Source organism: Neophocaena asiaeorientalis, unplaced genomic scaffold, assembly GCF_003031525.2.
Source record: "Neophocaena asiaeorientalis asiaeorientalis breed wild unplaced genomic scaffold, Neophocaena_asiaeorientalis_V1.1 scaffold437, whole genome shotgun sequence".
Taxonomy (NCBI): domain Eukaryota; kingdom Metazoa; phylum Chordata; class Mammalia; order Artiodactyla; family Phocoenidae; genus Neophocaena; species Neophocaena asiaeorientalis.
The window spans coordinates 3,513,180-3,529,830 of NW_020173375.1; the positions used below are offsets into that span (position 1 = coordinate 3,513,180).

A 16,651-nucleotide genomic window follows, 5' to 3' on the forward strand; every position below is an offset into this window, starting at 1 on the left:
GTGGGGAGAAGTCTGGGTGGGGGCCTTGACCTTAGACTGAAGGGTCTAAAACTTGTTCTGATCCCATGAAATTCTGAGTAACTGGTGCCCACTCAGGTGACAACATGGCAGCTGGGTCAAGGTTGAGGTTGGAGAGTTGGGAAGGAATGAAGGCTGGAGATCTGATGAGGCCAGTGTAGAGATGGGGGATGCAGCTGAGGACCAAGGCCATGGCTGCCGGACAGATGAGGCAAGGGCAGGGGTAGATGTCCTCGGAGGGGGTGCCGAGAAGGACTCAGCAGTGAGCTGAGAGGGGCAAAAATTTGTGCTGAGGTTCAGAGCCAGAGGCAGAGCTGGACGTCTGGCAATGAGGTGTGTGAGATCTAGGCCCAGCCTGGAGGAGGGGCGAGGGTAGAGGGGCCTCCGCTTGTCTTGAGGAAGAATTTCAGAGGTTGGCAGCACATCGGGGTGGTTTTGGGGGAAGGCAAATCTGAATCCAGCTCTGCTACTTGTCAGCTAGCTGAGGGATCCTAGGCAAGTGTCCTTGCTCCTAAGTCTCCTCCGCTTTAAAATACTGGAGATAGAGTCCCTATCTTGGGAGGAGGTTGTAAGGAATGGGAGGTTGCACGCAGAGCGCTGGGTGTGGTGCCCACCGTGGAGAAAGCACTAGATGAATGGGAGCTCCTAGGCCTGCTGACAAGTCCCTGGGGGATCCTAATGGTGTCAGAGCTCAGGGGCCTTGCGTCTGTGTGGTGGTTCAGAGCTGGGGGCCTCAGGCTGCAGCTAACAAGTTCAGAAGTGGAAGGCGAGTTCAATGAGGAGGTCTGCACAGAAAGTGCAGGCTGAGAGCCAGGTCAGAGCCTTGAACAGGACCCAAGTTTGGGCCCAGAAGAAAGAAGGGACTCCGTAGAGGAGACAGAAAGAGAGAGCTGGAAAACAGAGGTCATGCTAGACCAGAGCATCCCAGAAGCCCACAGCCCCTGGAATCCGAGGACAGGAAAGAAGTGTAGCCATGACAGACAGACGAGGGGTGAGATCCACTCAGATGCCTTTTGGCATCAGCCAGCTGTTAGATATGAAATAATATGCCCAGGTATGAAATAATATCTTGGGAGGCCCTGGCATGGATGCGTTCTGGTCGGTGGCCAAGCACCGGGCTCACCGACACACAGATGATGATGGCTTTGGACGCCCTCCCACACACACTCGGGGTGGCTGACCACTGCCCAGCCCTGAGCCACTGAGACCAGAAGGATCAAGGGCCCAGGGAAGGTGGCTGCAGGGAACCTGGGTCATTAACCCTCACCCCCTTCGCTGCCTTCAGAGGACTCCTACCATAGCGGATGAGGCAAGGAAGATGGAAGAGGCCAAGTCAAGAAGCTCCCTGGTGGATTTCGTTAAACGTAACTGAGTGACCCGGCAGCCCTGGGAGGGCTGGCTTGGGGTGGGGGCGGTCCGGGGTAGCCCAGCCCAAGTGGTGTTAGGTGTGGTGAGGGGCACTAAAAGCAGGTGATCTAAAATTGGCCAACCCCTCACGAGGGGCTCTGCCAGGGGCCCTGGTGACTGCTGCTGTGCAGATAGCAGGAGACCCAAACTCAGACAGAGGTAGCCCCACCCACACCGCCTGGCCCACGTTCTCCTCTCCCCTCCCTTCCCGTGGATGCGGCCATCATGTACAATCACCCTCCGCCTGACTTCTTCCAGGCCTGTCCTCCTTTCATTCAGCCCATGAGCATGTTGAGTGGAGTCCGAGTGGCTGTGTGCCCCCAACAGGCCACTGAACAGCTCGGGGCCTGGATTCTGCCCTGAGGAAGAGAGAGGAGCTGCCTGGAGGGGGGCCGGGGGGAGGAAGGGCAGTGGCCGGTGTCGCGGACCCTGTGACCGCTGCCCGGAGGCCCGGCCCTGATGGCAGCCTGTTGGCAGGGTTCCCCCGCATCTTCCTGAGCCTCCTGATGAGCCCGCTCTTCATGCTGGTGGTCCTGGCCCAGTGCACCTTCTCCTCCGTCATTGCCGGCCTCTCCACCTTCCTCAACAAGTTCCTGGAGAAGCAGTACGGCGCCTCTGCGGCCTATGCCAACTTCCTCATCGGTGAGTCCCCCGGGTGCTGCCGCAGCTGGGCCCTCCCGCCACCCACCCAGGGCCAGGAGCCCCCAGACCGGACACAGGCAGGAGCCAGAGGGTTCTTGCCCGAGAGAAAGAATTTTAAGGACATTCTTCCAGGTTGGCAGTCTAGGTTGGCATTGTTCCACGTTGGCAGATTTCTTAGGCCCCTATCATTCCAGACAGGAGTGGGCGGAGGCTGGGGGATGACTTCCACCCTGTCAGAGGGGCTGAAAGCCTGACTGCCTCCCAAAGGCCCTGACATCATCAGAGGAGACAAAGGAAAGAGAGAGGATTGAACTGGGGGCTGGGCAAGATGCCTCTGGGTTTTTTCCTTCTTCTCCAATGACTTGAAGACATTCACCTGGATAAGGAGTATGGGGCCCAGTGATTCTCCATCCCCGCTGCACTTTAGGCTCCCCTGGAGAGCTTTAAGACATACGGACGCCCAGGCCCCACCCTCTATCAATGAAAGCAGAATGTCCAGCATCCAGCATCGGTGTTTTTTGCAGCTGAGGGTGAGAAGCACTGATGTGGTCCCACCAAGTACCCAAGGGAATTATGGGGCCCAATTCACAGGTGAGCTTGACCATGTGGAAGTGGCAAGGTGGTCAGGGCGTGACCCCTGGCCTCCTGTGTGGCTCTTGGCTGTGACTTCACGCCTCTAGCCTTTGGCCTCTGACTAGCACATCAGGCAGGGAGCGCCACCAGTGCCTTGCTAACCCCATGTGATCATAGTTCAAGGACGGGCCAGGTAATGAAAGGCGCTTAATAAGTGCACATTTAACCCACATCCCTCTGGCTGCAAGGGCCCCACTTCTTTCTTTATTCTTGGCACAGGCAGGGCAGTCTGCCATGTCAAGATAACTCTGCAGTAAATGCTCAATTAATGTCGTTTATTACTATTGCAATTAATCATATTGAATGTCGCTTCAGGAAGCCATGCCCCCTTCTCTGTGGTCCAGCTCAGTGTGCGGCCCACACACACTGTGAGGCCTGTGCACCCAGACCAGCTTCTCTCCGTCTGTAGGTGCTGTGAACCTCCCTGCTGCGGCCTTGGGGATGCTGTTTGGAGGAATCCTCATGAAGCGTTTTGTTTTCTCTCTGCAAACCATTCCCCGCGTGGCTGCCACCATCATCACCATCTCCATGATCCTCTGTGCCCCTCTGTTCTTCATGGGCTGCTCCACCCCAGTCGTGGCAGAGGTCAACCCCCGCAGGTAGTGGGAATGAGGCTGGGGCCAGAGCCTGTCTGTGGCTGCCACACGTCTCCCTTTCTGCTTCTTCAACTGTCCTCTCTCCTTTTCCCTTGCTGATCTAATCTCTTATGTGGCAACTGAGAAAATCAGATCTTGAATAGTGTGCTCAATTATGAGAAGAAATCAGAGGGTCCTAGTGGGGCACCAGCAATCAGGGTTAGGGTTCGGTTTTTTAAGAAGCACCAAAAACTAATTAGTTTGGTTTCAGGATGAATCTGTAGTGCTGTGAGCCTCAGGAACCAGGAAATAGCTACCTTTAGCATCCACTCTGTACCGGCTAAAATTAGAGTCTTATTGAGCTGCCAAAGAAAGATGAGAGACGGAGACCTGCAAAGATCTGAGAAAGAACAAGGAAGGTGATGGCAGACTTGAAAAATTAGGGCAGGTGAGGAAGAGGGCAGGTAAAGTACACCTGTCGGTTTGCATAAAGCAACATGGTTTTAAGTTCTAAGTCTGGCTTCATGTACAGGAAGGGCTTTGAGGCCCATGAGGGAGTGTGCTGAGCAAGGAGCCGTTACTTTTTTCCTGGGAGCCACCTTTCAACAGCTCTTCTTTAAGATTTTGCCCGGTGAGGTTGCAATACTTGGAGATGCCATACTTTTCAGCCTTGGTGTTTTCTCTTTCTCTTTGCAAGAATCTCTCCTGTCTCTGGTGGGTATGAGGGAAGGGAGTGTCACTCAGGATGGGACCCCCCCACCCCCTGGTTTGTCCTGGTCTTCTGGCTGTGGATTGAGAGAGACCAAGAAGGCTTTCACTGGGAGTTTAGCACGGGGCTTTGTCATCAGACCAGGTCCTAGTTCTGGCACTGTTCTTTACTGGTTGGGGAAAGTTACTTATCTAATCTTCAGGTTCCTCATCCACAAAAGGAGCACCCCTAATACTGCGATGGCTGGCACGCATGAAAAGCCCTCGGGCACAGTGCCTGGAGCATGAGAGATGCCCATGAACTAGGATTAGTATAATTATTTTAGCAAAGCTCTGAACTGTGGTTTATCGGCCCCAATCCCCACCCTCCCCTAAGAAGATCAGGAATATCAGATATGGTAAGATTGGTGAGATCAGCCAGTGAAATCCCTTGGTTGAAGCTCAGGGGAATGGAGTAACCTGGGTGATGGCTACATAGACCCAGAGACGGGAGCCATCTAGACCCTGGATTGCCTCAAGGGGCCTCAGCCCGAGCTCAGATGAAAGAGAAGAGAAGGGAAATTATTGCCTGTGACTCTCCCATAGCATCTGCCATCTCTCTCATCAGAGTCCTGACTGGTTGGCTGTCTCGACCCCTTCCGAAGTGGGGGATTTGCCAACCAAGCATTTCCAACGACTAGTAGTTTGGGATCCTACTAGCAGAAGAAGTAGAGGTGCCATGGGCACTGGCCAAATTCACTGTTGGCTCCAATAGACATAATTCAGATCCCTGGTGGCACTGGCCCAAGATAAACAGAGGCGCACAGGCACACCAACCAGGCGGGGAACTCACGCTGGGCTGGAGTGGAGAGGTTTTCCTTTGGTCTTGCTTTGTTTGATTCCCGTTTCCTGTTTTGCTGGCAGCACATCAAGTTCTATACATCCACAGCCTCCCGCCTGCCGCAGGGACTGCTCGTGCCCAGACTCCATCTTCCACCCGGTCTGTGGAGACGATGGGGTTGAGTACCTCTCCCCTTGCCATGCTGGCTGCAGTGAAATCAACGTCAGCTCTGTAGTCTCCAAGCAACCGGTAAGGGCCGGAGGGGCCCCGGGCCACTGCCGAGTGTGTGCCCCTGCAGCTTGCTCCTCCACTCGGGATGGGCAGGGCTGCACCCCACTCATTCCCAGCATCCTGGCCTCTGGGCCACACCCACCCTCTCTCTACCTCCCCTTCCCTAGGGTCATGACCAGATGTCTACAGCCTAAAGTCAATTAAAGATTGGCCGATGTCCAACAAATTCACATTCCTGAGGCCTAACAATGCTCAGACCAGAAACAAGCCAGAGCATTCCTTCAGCTGAGGACTGCCAGTCTCACCCTGAAGGATCCTGATGGGCCTGTCTGTGTCCTGGCACTGTTGCAAGGCCACATGGACTGGCCCAGATAAATCGAGGGCAGAGGGCCTCTGTGATGTGGACCTGGAAGCTTAGAGCCAGAAGTGGTGATAGAGGTCATTTGGTTCAATCCCTCTCGACACTCACCTATGGCCACACAACTGGCTTGAAGTCTGCAGCTATTTAGGAGCAGATCTGAGACTAGAACTCAGGGTGCTGCCTCAGCCTGGGGCATGTCTGTGCAAGGCCAGGTATCTCCCGGCCACAGCCTCCCACTCAGGTAGCCCACACTCACCAGGCTAACTTGGTGAGGTCCTGGCCAGCCCTCAGAGCACTACGGCTCCCAGCCCCCCAGGACCAGACAGCAGCAAACCAAGTCCAGTCGTTTGTGCGGTTATTCAGCAAATACTTAGTAAACACCAGACACAGCCACGGGTGCTAAGTATTCAGGGGGGAACCCATCAGCCCAGGTCCCTGCCCTCATGAGTTTGTATTCTACCAAATAAATGCACAAGGGAGTTTTAGAAAGTAACCCATGCCATGAAGAGACTTAATGGGACAGAGAATGCCTGGGGGCCTCCCTGAGGAGGTGACATGAGAACTGAACCACCAGAAGAAGAAAACACTATGAAGACCTGGGAGTGAAAGGAACAGAATGAACGCAGCTGCAAGGCCCCAGGGCATGAATGAGCTGGCACAGGAGAAAAGAGAGAAGGCCAGGGCTGCCAGGGAGTGAGGAGAAGTGTCATACCCAGCTCAGCCAGGGAGCAGGCAGGGGTCAGGTTAGGATTTGGATGTTCTTTTTCCTAAGAGCACTGGGAAGTCTGTGCAGTTCCCCTGAGGATGCCCTAAGGAGAGGATGCATCTTATTCCTTTAAGCCTGTGTGGAGGGCACAGGCAAGGCTACACCCATTTACCATCCTCCCCTGAGAGGACAGGACAAGGCTGCTTCCACAGCCAGCTCTGCGGACAGAGGAGCGTGGTTCTCAGGCAGCAGGAGGACAAAGAACTTGGACAAGATGCTCTCTCAGTTGCCTTCTAGTTGGAGGAGCCTGTGGTGGCTTCTGTGGTTTTCTTATCTTTATTTACTTACCTCTGACTCATCTATTTCCAGAAATAATCTTGACAGGTTTCCAGTAACAGCACAAGCACATCAAGACCAAAAACCATTAGCATAATATCAAGAAAAAATAGCAAATTATAAGGAAAACTATCTATGTTTAAAAAAATCCAGACTGAGGGAGGTAGCAGCAACACTGTATATAACTTAACTATGAGCTTCCTAGCAGCCAAAGTAAAAAGGGTACATAGTTCCAATGCCTGGTAGAAGGAAGCATACCAGTTCATTAGTTCTAATCTTGCCCCTATAACTGCTTTGACACTTACAGTAATTGGACCATAGGCTGGTCTATCAGACAATGTGAGAGAAAAGGTGAAGGCCACCTGACAGGCAGTGGCCACCAAGGAGAGCTATACAACAGTGTCGAGCCGTATGGATTCGCAGACTTGAGACAGAGACCTTTGCAGACAGGAAGAATTCCTCTCAGGCAGAAAGTACAGTAGATTCCTCTGGGTTCCCACTGCTATCTCCTCCTATTTTTATCTTCCTTTAACGTCCCTGAAGTAAACACACAAACAGCAAAAACAGCAACCCAGGGGCTTCCCTGGTGGCGCAGTGGTTGAGAGTCCGCCTGCTGATAGCTGCTCCAGAGGAGGGCCCTCCCAGGCCCTGGTCCCCACTGGGTGGGCCGTGCCTGGCAGTGGAATCCTACATATCCCGATGCGGGTGTAACTGCGGGAAGAGCCCAGCCCACGCTGGACAACTGGTTTTGGTGAAGATGGTTTCTGTTGCCCAAATAGTGGTCAGAGGCAGGATCCATGGGGCACCTGAAACCCCCACCTGGTCTCCCGTCCAACCTCTGCATCCAGCATCACCAGCTCCCCAGGGAGGGCAGAGGAGCGAGAGCTGGAGCAGGCATTTAAAAGTATGTGGAATCGAAATAATGACAGCAGGTTTCCCCCGTTCCCCTCCCTCTCCTTCCAAGACCTACTCGAACTGCAGCTGCGTGAGAGGAGGATCCGCTTCAGCAAAGACGGGCCCGTGCCCCATCCCCTGCGCCCACTTCCTGCTCCCGGCCATCTTCCTCATCTCCTTTGTGGCGCTCATAGCCTGCATCTCCCACAACCCTCTCTACATGATGGTGCTGCGGTGAGTGTGCCTCTCCTTCCCCACACTTCCCTCACTTCGTGCCCAGCTGCCCCCTTCTCAGCTCTCCTGCCTTTCGTGCCCCTCAGTGTCCTTGGACGTTCTTGGGGTGATACAGGGAGATAATGCTGGTGCGCCAGTGGCGGGGGCTTCTGTGCCGGGCTTGTTGGGAGTCCCTCGCTGCAGCCTCACTCCGTGTCTCACGGGGTCCCTGTGCCTCCATCCCGCACAGGGAGGGCAGAGCCTGACGGCTGAGCCACATGACCAAGCCAGGCTGCCTGATTGCACGCCTGTAAATTCATTTATCTTCAAGTCCTAAAAGAACTGAGAGGGTGGAGGAGAATTCAGTTGGATACATAAAATCGGGGAAGGAAAATGAGGAAAGTTCCAGAGACAGAATGAGGGCCACAGAAAGGATGGAAATGAGAAAAGCGCAATGTGCTAGGAGCCAGGTCAGAAGGGAGCGGCTGGCCAGGTGGGAGGGGAGGACAGAGGTATCCTGTTACAACAGCACTGAGGTGCCCCTGAGGTGTGGACAGGGAGTGACCTCCCTTCACCTCATCCTCGGCGAAGGAGAAAATAAGGTTTCAACCAAGTGGGCATAATTCACCCCCTGTCTGCCTCCCTCGTGTCCTCATCCGTCTGGCAAGCAGAGAGGGAAAAACACAGGATCTGGAAGCCCAGGGCCAGGGTCAAAGGCCCACTTCTGCCATGTACTGGCTGAAAGTCCTTGGGTGTTGCCCACCTCACCGAGTCTCAGTTTCCTCGCGGATGAAAGGGGGTTAATGATATTGACCTCGAAGGATTGGTGTCAGGGTTATATGGTAAATTGCTTTGTAAATACAAGGTGCTCTGCATATTGATTAATTATCACTATTAACCAAATTATTGTTATTGCTATTACTATTATCAGCTAGCTAGGTGGCAATGACCTAGTTTCCCCAGAAGACTAGGAGATGAGGAAGGGTCTGGGATTTTACCTTATTTACAAGTTAGCTTGCAAACTACCAAGCTCCTGTTTCTGTTACTGTTGCACAAGGATGCTGGCAGAGGCCGGGAGACTCCCGGGTCAAAGCCAAAGGACTTTGCTGCTCACAGCACAGCAAGCAGTGTGAACCTCTGCAGCATCATTTGTCCATGCCCCCCAAGTCCTACTGGGTGACGTGGAGGGGCTCAGGTGTATGTTTCACCTGCAGTGGGTGTAGGGCGGTCACAGCTAAGGAACACTGAGCTTGGGAGAGCCACTGCTTATATAGACCAAGCCTGCTGCTGGTCTAGAAGATTTTACCTCATGCCTCAAGGATGCTCGTTGCAGCCACAACCCCGGGAAATGGCCCACGAAGCGAACAGTCAGGATCTTGCATTCTTAGCATACTCCGCAAGACTGTGTAGGGACGCTGGGAGCACCTTGCCTCCCAGCACCACCCTCTCCTCCACTGCTCCCCATCCGTGCATTCCAAGTACCCGTGCTTTCACCCAAGGCCCCTGAGTGGGCTTCCCTTCTTGCACCCCAAGTCAGATGGACCATGGTGGACCCAGTGATCCTGAGAAAGGTGTGTGGGTGGCCATGACGAGGAGAGGAAATAGGATAAGGAAGTCCCTGAGCAGCAGAGAAGGGCATCCCTGTTAGATCACCTCCCAGAGGGCTGTCAAGCCCCCGGGATGGGGAAGTAGTGGGGGCAAAGCACCATTTCAACCACAGGGTGGGCTTTTCTAGAAAATCTCTGGTCAGGGGCTGGAGTGAAATTGGAGAAGAGGCCCCAGTATCCCAAAATGATTTAAAGATAAATCCCACTGGGAAAGATGAAAGAATGGATGCTGTGTAGTATGGAGAAGGGGAGGCTTAACGATGGCATTGTAGGTGACCCAAACCTTATTTGTATCAGTCGTGGCCTCCAGCCAGGCATGGAAATACAGGCTGGGAGTGAAGGTTTGCCGAAAATGTATCAGGAAAGAGAGGTCAGAGAGCCAGCGTTAATTCGGGGCTGAAGGGGCAGAGAGTACAAGGAACTCAAAATCTCTATCAGAAGCCAAACTGGGGTTCCCAAGTCCCATTTAGCTGAGAATCCAGAGGAGTCTGCCCAGGGATAAGGACCAAGACACAGAAGCTTCTACTATGGATTGGACCACTGAAGTCATCTATGGGCAATTAAGGGAGTGTCCATGAGATTGAGATTTGAGGCACTTCCCACTTGGGGGATCCCAGTGGGTGCCTCCCCGCTGCTTCACCCCAGTGGGTATTCTGAGAAGCTGAAAGAAGGTCCCTTTCCAGTTTGCTAGCAGAACTATGGAGGTAAAACAAAACGTGTGCAGAGACCTGGGGATTACTTCTGAGTTTCCTCCCTTGCTGGCCCCTCAGCCCCCGAATGCTTTCCCCCAGCCAGCTCCCGCTCAGGAGTGTGTGCACTCAGGGCACAGGGGAGCCTGGTGCCCCAGCTGGCCGGCCCCTGGCCCCCCACCTCGTGGAAGGGCGTGTCCTCGCTCTGCTCCACGCCCAGCCGGGATGACAGGGCCTGGCGGTACCTCCTCCAGACAGCCTGCCTCCTCTCTCTCTGAACCTCCTTCCTCAGCCAAGCACTTTTCTCCTCTTTAGAGAAGAAGGGTGGGAGCACGACTGGCTGCATAACTTTCAGGACCCAGTGCAAAATGGAAATGCAAGGCTCCTGGTTTGAAAATTATTAAGCATTTCAAGCCAGCCACAGCAGAGCACTAAAGCAAACACGGGACCTTTCTGAGGGTGGGGCCCTGTGAGGCCACACAGGTCGCATGCCCACGAAGCGGCCCAGAGTAGAGGATTCTTTTAGCTGCACACAGGAGCCGACAGCCCAGGGGCCCTAATTACACTTAGTATCAGGGCTGTCTTCTATTGCTGTAAACACCACAGGAGCTGTTCAGACCTGCGGCCATAAACACAGCCTTCAGTATCCTCTCCGCTCCCAGACGCTCTGTCCTTTGCTTCTTGAAGGGGGCTCTGGGCAGCCCAGAAAATCGCAGAGACCAGTGGTTCTCAAACCTGAGTGTGCACAGAATCTCTTGGAGGGCTTCTTCCAACACAGATCGCTGGGCCCCATCCCCAGAGTGTCTGACTCTTCTTCTGAGGCGAGGCCTGAGAATCAGCCTTGCAAATAAGTTCCCAGGGGATACTGACGCTGCTGGTCCAGTGATCATGCTTTGAGAACCATTGAGAGGAGCAACGGGAGCTCGGGGCCCCGGGGAACCCAGCCAGGCCACGTGAGGGCAGGTTCCGACGCGCCCTGAGGCTGAGGCTGCCCCGGTGGGGGGAAGGCGCAGCCCTGAGCCCTCCCACTGCTGACTTCCTGTGTGCCTTTTCAGCGTGGTGAACCAGGAGGAAAAGTCATTTGCCATCGGAGTACAGTTCTTGCTGATGCGTCTACTGGGTAAGTGTCAGAGATACCCCCCTCCTCGTGGCCCCAGATGACGGGGAATCAGAGGGCTGTGGGGTGCAGGGTGGGGACGGGGAGAGCCCCGTCTCATCTCTGTCGTAAAGAGAAGCTGTACACAATCAACACAACAGTAAATGCCAGATCCCACGTGGGCGGTTTCCCCATCACTCGAGGTTAGGAAACATTCCATCTATGGCATTAAACACCAAATGAAAGTATGTAAGAAAAAGGAAAAGTGGACGCAGCTGAGAATGCCTAATAGAACATTGAAGGCAAGTATTTCTTCATCTCTCTCCAAGAATTCGCTGTAGGAACAAAACCTCGTGCTCCTGTCCCAACCAGAACGGCAGCGGAGCCCAGCCCTGGCTTCCTTTCCATTTGACAAAATACACTCCTCCTACCTCTATTTAGCAAAGTGGGGCCCTCTGCCGACCAACCCTGCCTGAAGCAGCCCAGAACCCAGGAGGAAGGGAACTGTGCACAGCAATCAGGACTGGCTACAGGAGGACGAGCTGCCTGCAGGCATCAGGGAACACCCAGCTTGCCCTGCAGGTCCTTTCCCAGACTGCTCACGCTGGACTGTCCCTTCTGGACACCTCCAAGTACTAGATAAACACAGGGCACTAATATGGAGACCCTTGCAGTGAAGGTACACTAAGTAAAGGGACTGATTCCAGGACGGATTCACACTAAGTAAAGGGACCAGATAAAATGACAGATTTATTGAGGACCCGGGGGCATGCACCGCAGCGGGAATACAGTGACTGCAGTGGAGGGACTTCATCTGTGATCAGGGTGCGCTTTCTGACCTTAAACGCTGAAAATCCTGCAGAGCGCATGGTGCATTATTATCTGGGAGTCTGATCTGCCCTTTACCCCGTAGCAGCTTCCGTGATCACACTGGGGTGTGTGGGTGATGTCTCTCCTGGGGGAGGTGTGGGGTGATGAGGAGTGAATCAGTTTTTTCAGTGGGATTTCTCGGTCTCTGGCCACTTGCTCCTCTCGCCCCAGAAGCCCCCCTTCAGACTCTGCTCCTCTGGCCTATATTACAAGCACAAAGGACACAGGACACTGAGATCTATCCTGCCCTGGTGGCAGAGGTATGGTCGTCACCACAGTGCCTTTCCATTTATAACTTATCATTTATAACTTGCTCTGAAACCTCCACTGGGAAGGAAACCTTACATTCCGCCCGGCCCAACAGCAGCCAGGATGGGCTCTGGAGAGCCCTGCCCTGCTTCTTCCAGCCACCATGAAAACAGCCCCTCTCCTGAGGCTCAAAGCACCTGCTGCCTTTGTTTTGTCATTTGAGCTCAGATAACTCAGTGTGGCCACCACAGATAGAAAACCCAGGCTGGAAGGATCCATTCATCACCTGAGAAGGCAATTCCACCCTGGGTAGAAAAAAGGACTTGGCAAGTTTCAAATTACCCACTGGGACTTGGCTGAAAATTTTTCTGGACTTTATTTCTATTCAGGGAACAGCATTCAGGAAGGTCAGTCCTTGTGTCCAGTTTCCATCCCCTGTTCACCTGGAGATTTGGGAGCCAGCAGGTCTGAATAGAGAGGCTGGTTCTTGAAGGTTCCCACCTCTGGGCAGAGCCAGAAGCAGAAGATTGCCTTTTTCTTTCCTCTAGAAGCAGCTTCCCACAGGGCCCAAAACAGAGCCTGAGAGGCTGTTCAGAGTGGTTCTGAGAATGGGGTGGCCTGGCCCAGGTGTGGATCCGGCCAAGCCCTTCCCCGGTCCAGTGACTGCCTGGATCTGTAGCTAAGGATGTGGGGCTCATCTGAGTATTCAGCAGCCGTAGGGCATGGCCCCTGCTGGACCAGTTCTTGCCACTCAGCTGTGGGGAAGTTCAGGGGGCCTGGGAGGTTCTGAGCAGCCAGGGTATTGGGGGTCTGCTGGGGGTGTTGTCTAAACCAGCAGGGCAGCTTCATGTAGTGGAAGAATGTGGGATCTGAACCTCCAAAAACTAGGGTGCAAAGTCCAGCCCTAACCCTGCTTGCCTATGCAAAGGTGAGCCAGCCAAGCCCACCTTCCTCCCCGTTAAAATGAGGACACCCACCCACCTCCGGGCTGCTGTGAGGACCCGAGGAGTTGGTGTCCTTGAGAGCCTCCTGCCACCCAGTGGAGCCTAGCAATCCCAAGTGTGGGAACTATGGTATCTGTCTGAGCAGGCCCACGGTGACATCTGCGACTCACTCTGCCCTGGAAGGATGGCTCAGGCCCCTTTTCTCTTCTAAGCCTCTGGTGAAAGAATAATTCAGGCTTCATGGAAAGCTCTTCTGCTTTCCAAAGTCACTGTGGTTCCCAGGGTGGGGCAGAGCCGTGCTCATGCCCGTGAGCCGTGCAGGGGCGCTGGGGGGCTCGCTCCCCACCCTGCCGGGTGCCTCTCTTGGCAGCTCCACGTGACCTGAGCTCTCTGAACTCTCTTCCCACTGATGCCAGCCTGGCTGCCGTCTCCAGCCCTCTACGGCCTCACCATCGACTACTCCTGCATCCGCTGGGGCGCGCAGTGCTCTGGAAGGCGAGGGGCCTGCATCTACTACGACAACGACGCTCTCCGAGACAGGTGAGGGCCCGCACGCCGTGCCAGGCCCCAGGCCCAAGCAGAGGCCGTCATCTGCTCCGGTGGCAACTGTGAGGCTCTCAGGCCTCCGAGGGAGAGGGCAGGAGGGGAGCTGCCTTGGGCAGGGAGCGGGGCCACCGGTGACCAGCATTTCAGGGCCCATAGAGAGCCGTCCAAGACTCAGGGGCTGCTCTGTTGTGGCCCCCCTTCTGCGGTCCCCACTGACCCTCGGGGGGCGGGAACAACAGCAGAAAGAGGTTCTTCAAAGGGAGAGGCCGTGGCTGTGGGATGATGATGCCAGGCCAGCCTCCCACTGCTCAGAAAGAGGTGGCCCGTCACGGCTCCTGGCAGAGGCCAAGGGCAGGCGGCACCCAGCTGCAGCACCACTGAGTTTGGCACCTCTTCCAGCCACCTCACCTGCTGCCTCATCACACAGACAGAAACAGCAGGGAGAGTGGGCTTCAGGGGGCAGGACGGGATCTGGAAACGGCGTGGGAGTGGCATAGAAGGCCTGGAGAGGGGCAGACCAAGAGGCAACGGGAAGGTGCCCCCTCCTGGCTGTGCTGGGCAGCAGGACCCTCCAGGCGGCTGGGTCTGCAGTGTTTCTCTGGCCCTCCAGGGGTCGCAGGGACGAGAAGCAGTGGACTGGGAGTCCCACATCTACTCCCTGCCTACTCCCTGCGAGGCCTGTGGTCCTGGGGTTAAAAGGAATGAGGAGAGCGGCCCCACCTGGGTGGGCCCGGATCCTGCCCTGAGTGGTGAGGACACCTGGCCCGGGCCACTGTGATGCTGCCCACAGAGCCTCCACACCCCTCACAGGACCTGTCTCCTGCCCCACAGGTACCTGGGCCTGCAGGTGGGCTACAAGGCTCTGGGCACGCTGCTGCTCCTCTACATCAGCTGGCGGGTGAAGAAAAACAAGGAGTACAACGTGCAGGAGAAGGCCGCCAGCCTCATCTGACAGGCGACCTCGGCCGCCGCTCTGCTCTCGAGAGCGGACCCTGCCCCGCACCTGCCCACATTTACTAACGTTAACACGGCATCTCCTTTTCATTTCTTAAATAAGAGAGAAAACCCCACCACCATTTGCCTTCCCTGTCCCCGCCTCCCAGAGCACCCCAGGGTCCCTTGGGGCCGCTGTGCACCGGGCCGGGGGGGCACAGAGCTGGAGGGCTGGGTCTTCCCTGGCCCCTTGGGAGGGGCCCCCAGAGGCCCAGGCTCATCCTGCGCAGTAGGGATGCTCACTGAGGCAGCTCTGCGCCCCCAGCCCCGTAGTGGGTGGTTTCCCAGGCGGAGAGACCTCTGGGTATCTGCCCAGAGGAAGAAGGGAGGGCTGAGCTCTTACTGGCCAGAACCAGGCTGGGGGAGGAGGAGGCCGGCTGCAGCCCCCTCTGCCTCCGGGTTCGGCACCAGCACAGAACCCAGGGGGGGCTGGCTCCCTTCCCCTCAGATCCTCGCTTCCTGCCCCGAGAGGCCACTTTGGAAGCTTCCCCGTTGGGAAGTACGGCCAGCTGTTCCCCTCTCACTTACCCACGCTCAGGCACCAGAGCTGGGACTGACACCCAAGGATGGGCCATCCAAATGCCGTCACGTTAACTCTAGGCCCTTCCGTACACGGGTCTGTGCATGTTTATCTCTGTCTTTCTGGGGGTATATCTCGAACTAAGAATGCCACGCTGTAGTGAAGACCTGCGGCCGGCTGTGGATAGCCGTGATGCCCAGGCCCCACTCCACGGTGTGAGGACAGGACTCGTCATCTCAGAGTGGTGGGAAGAACCCCTCCCCCACAAGCCTCCCCAGGCGCAGATGAGGTGGCTTCACACGGGCTCCCTCATCTGGACTTTAGCCCGTGTGTCGTGGAGTAGAGGGAGGCCATCAGGGATGTCCACAAAACAGGTGATGAAGCCCAGGGAATGTCAAAAGCTGCCAGGCTGCTCGGCCATCTGCAGCCCACAAAGTAGAGGCCCGAGAGCTTGACTCTCCTGGCCCTGAACACACGCATCAGCATTTTCTCAGCCTCTTCTCACCACCTCCAGAGGGGTGAGCGCCTTCTCTGGACTTGGGCTGAGAGGCGCTTCGCTGTGGGTGCAGGTTCAGAGTCAGAAACCAGCAAGGGAGGCCTTTCATCCACAAGTATTTTATTTATTGGAGACCGACCTTGTGCAAGGCGGTGCTGGCGTGTGGTTCTCCCGGAGCTTCCCCGCCCTCCATCTACACTAAGGCCTCCTCCCAGAGTGGGCTCACTGGGCAGGGCTGGGGCTGCACAAGCAAGAACTCGGAGATTGTCAACAAGACCTTGACCGTCCACGCCCCATCGGACTGAGCCCGCTCCTGGCCTTTACCGAACAGGGAGCTGACTCGCCATGTCCTCTGGAGCAGCTGGACGTTGGTCGTGGTCACATGCAGATCTCTTGAGTGCCACTGCCCTTGGAAGACCCGTCCAGAAGCCACCTCCAGAAAGGCCTCATATGGTGGAATGTCAACGGCCACACTGCCGTGGGACCGAAGTCTTTGTGAAAGCCACTGTCGCAGACAGCCTGATTCCAAAGCCACCAGCTCTATTTCCACAGATCTCACTCTGGAAGGGAGGCTCCATGCAACCTCAGGCCCTTAAATGGCCTGCTTGGAAAATGATTCCCTGCAACTAACCCTGGTCCTTCTCGCTGCCATTTAACCAAATTCTGAAGGCACTGTCTTCAGCTGAGCTCATGAAGAATGAATGCCAACCTTCAGATTCTGGAAGATGGTTGCCCTCCCAAGCCTTTTTTCTATTATGATATTGCTATTAATATATTATAATTCTGCTGTTGATATAATTTGGTCATGAATTTGTACTGTCATGTATATTGGCTAGAGAGCAGACAGGACCTATACCTTCTGGCCAGAGGAGCTGCCCCTGCCCCAACCCTTGGGGGCCCAAGGCCATGGGGATGGGAGGTGATGCCACCCTAACCCATCATCCTGGTACAGAGCAGCAGCAGATGCCTCATGTCCCTTCAGTGAATCTCTGCAGGTGACTGTCAAGACCCCACAGTGCTGGGCTCTCAGGAGCCCTGATCCCCGCCCTTGAGTTTATATGCAGAAGTGGGGTTGGACATGGACAGCTAAATCCATG

At 55.3% G+C, this 16,651-nt stretch overlaps 1 protein-coding gene across 2 annotated transcripts in view; it reads left to right on the forward strand.

The window, feature by feature from the left end:
* SLCO2A1 (solute carrier organic anion transporter family member 2A1) overlaps nucleotides 1-14,615 on the forward strand; it is an 83,611-nt gene extending 68,996 nt beyond the window's left edge. Inside the window, exons 7-14 of one of the 2 annotated variants that reach the window (XM_024746250.1) lie at nucleotides 1,304-1,382; nucleotides 1,903-2,067; nucleotides 3,110-3,299; nucleotides 4,887-5,052; nucleotides 7,402-7,565; nucleotides 10,896-10,960; nucleotides 13,416-13,539; nucleotides 14,377-14,497. In XM_024746250.1, coding sequence (XP_024602018.1) covers nucleotides 1,304-1,382; nucleotides 1,903-2,067; nucleotides 3,110-3,299; nucleotides 4,887-5,052; nucleotides 7,402-7,565; nucleotides 10,896-10,960; nucleotides 13,416-13,539; nucleotides 14,377-14,497 — 1,074 coding nt within the window. Of the gene's footprint in view, nucleotides 1-1,303; nucleotides 1,383-1,902; nucleotides 2,068-3,109; nucleotides 3,300-4,886; nucleotides 5,053-7,401; nucleotides 7,566-10,895; nucleotides 10,961-13,415; nucleotides 13,540-14,376 lie in introns of both variants that reach the window. The other variant, XM_024746249.1, reaches the window with a different exon arrangement.
* The last annotated feature ends 2,036 nt before the right edge of the window (nucleotides 14,616-16,651 follow it).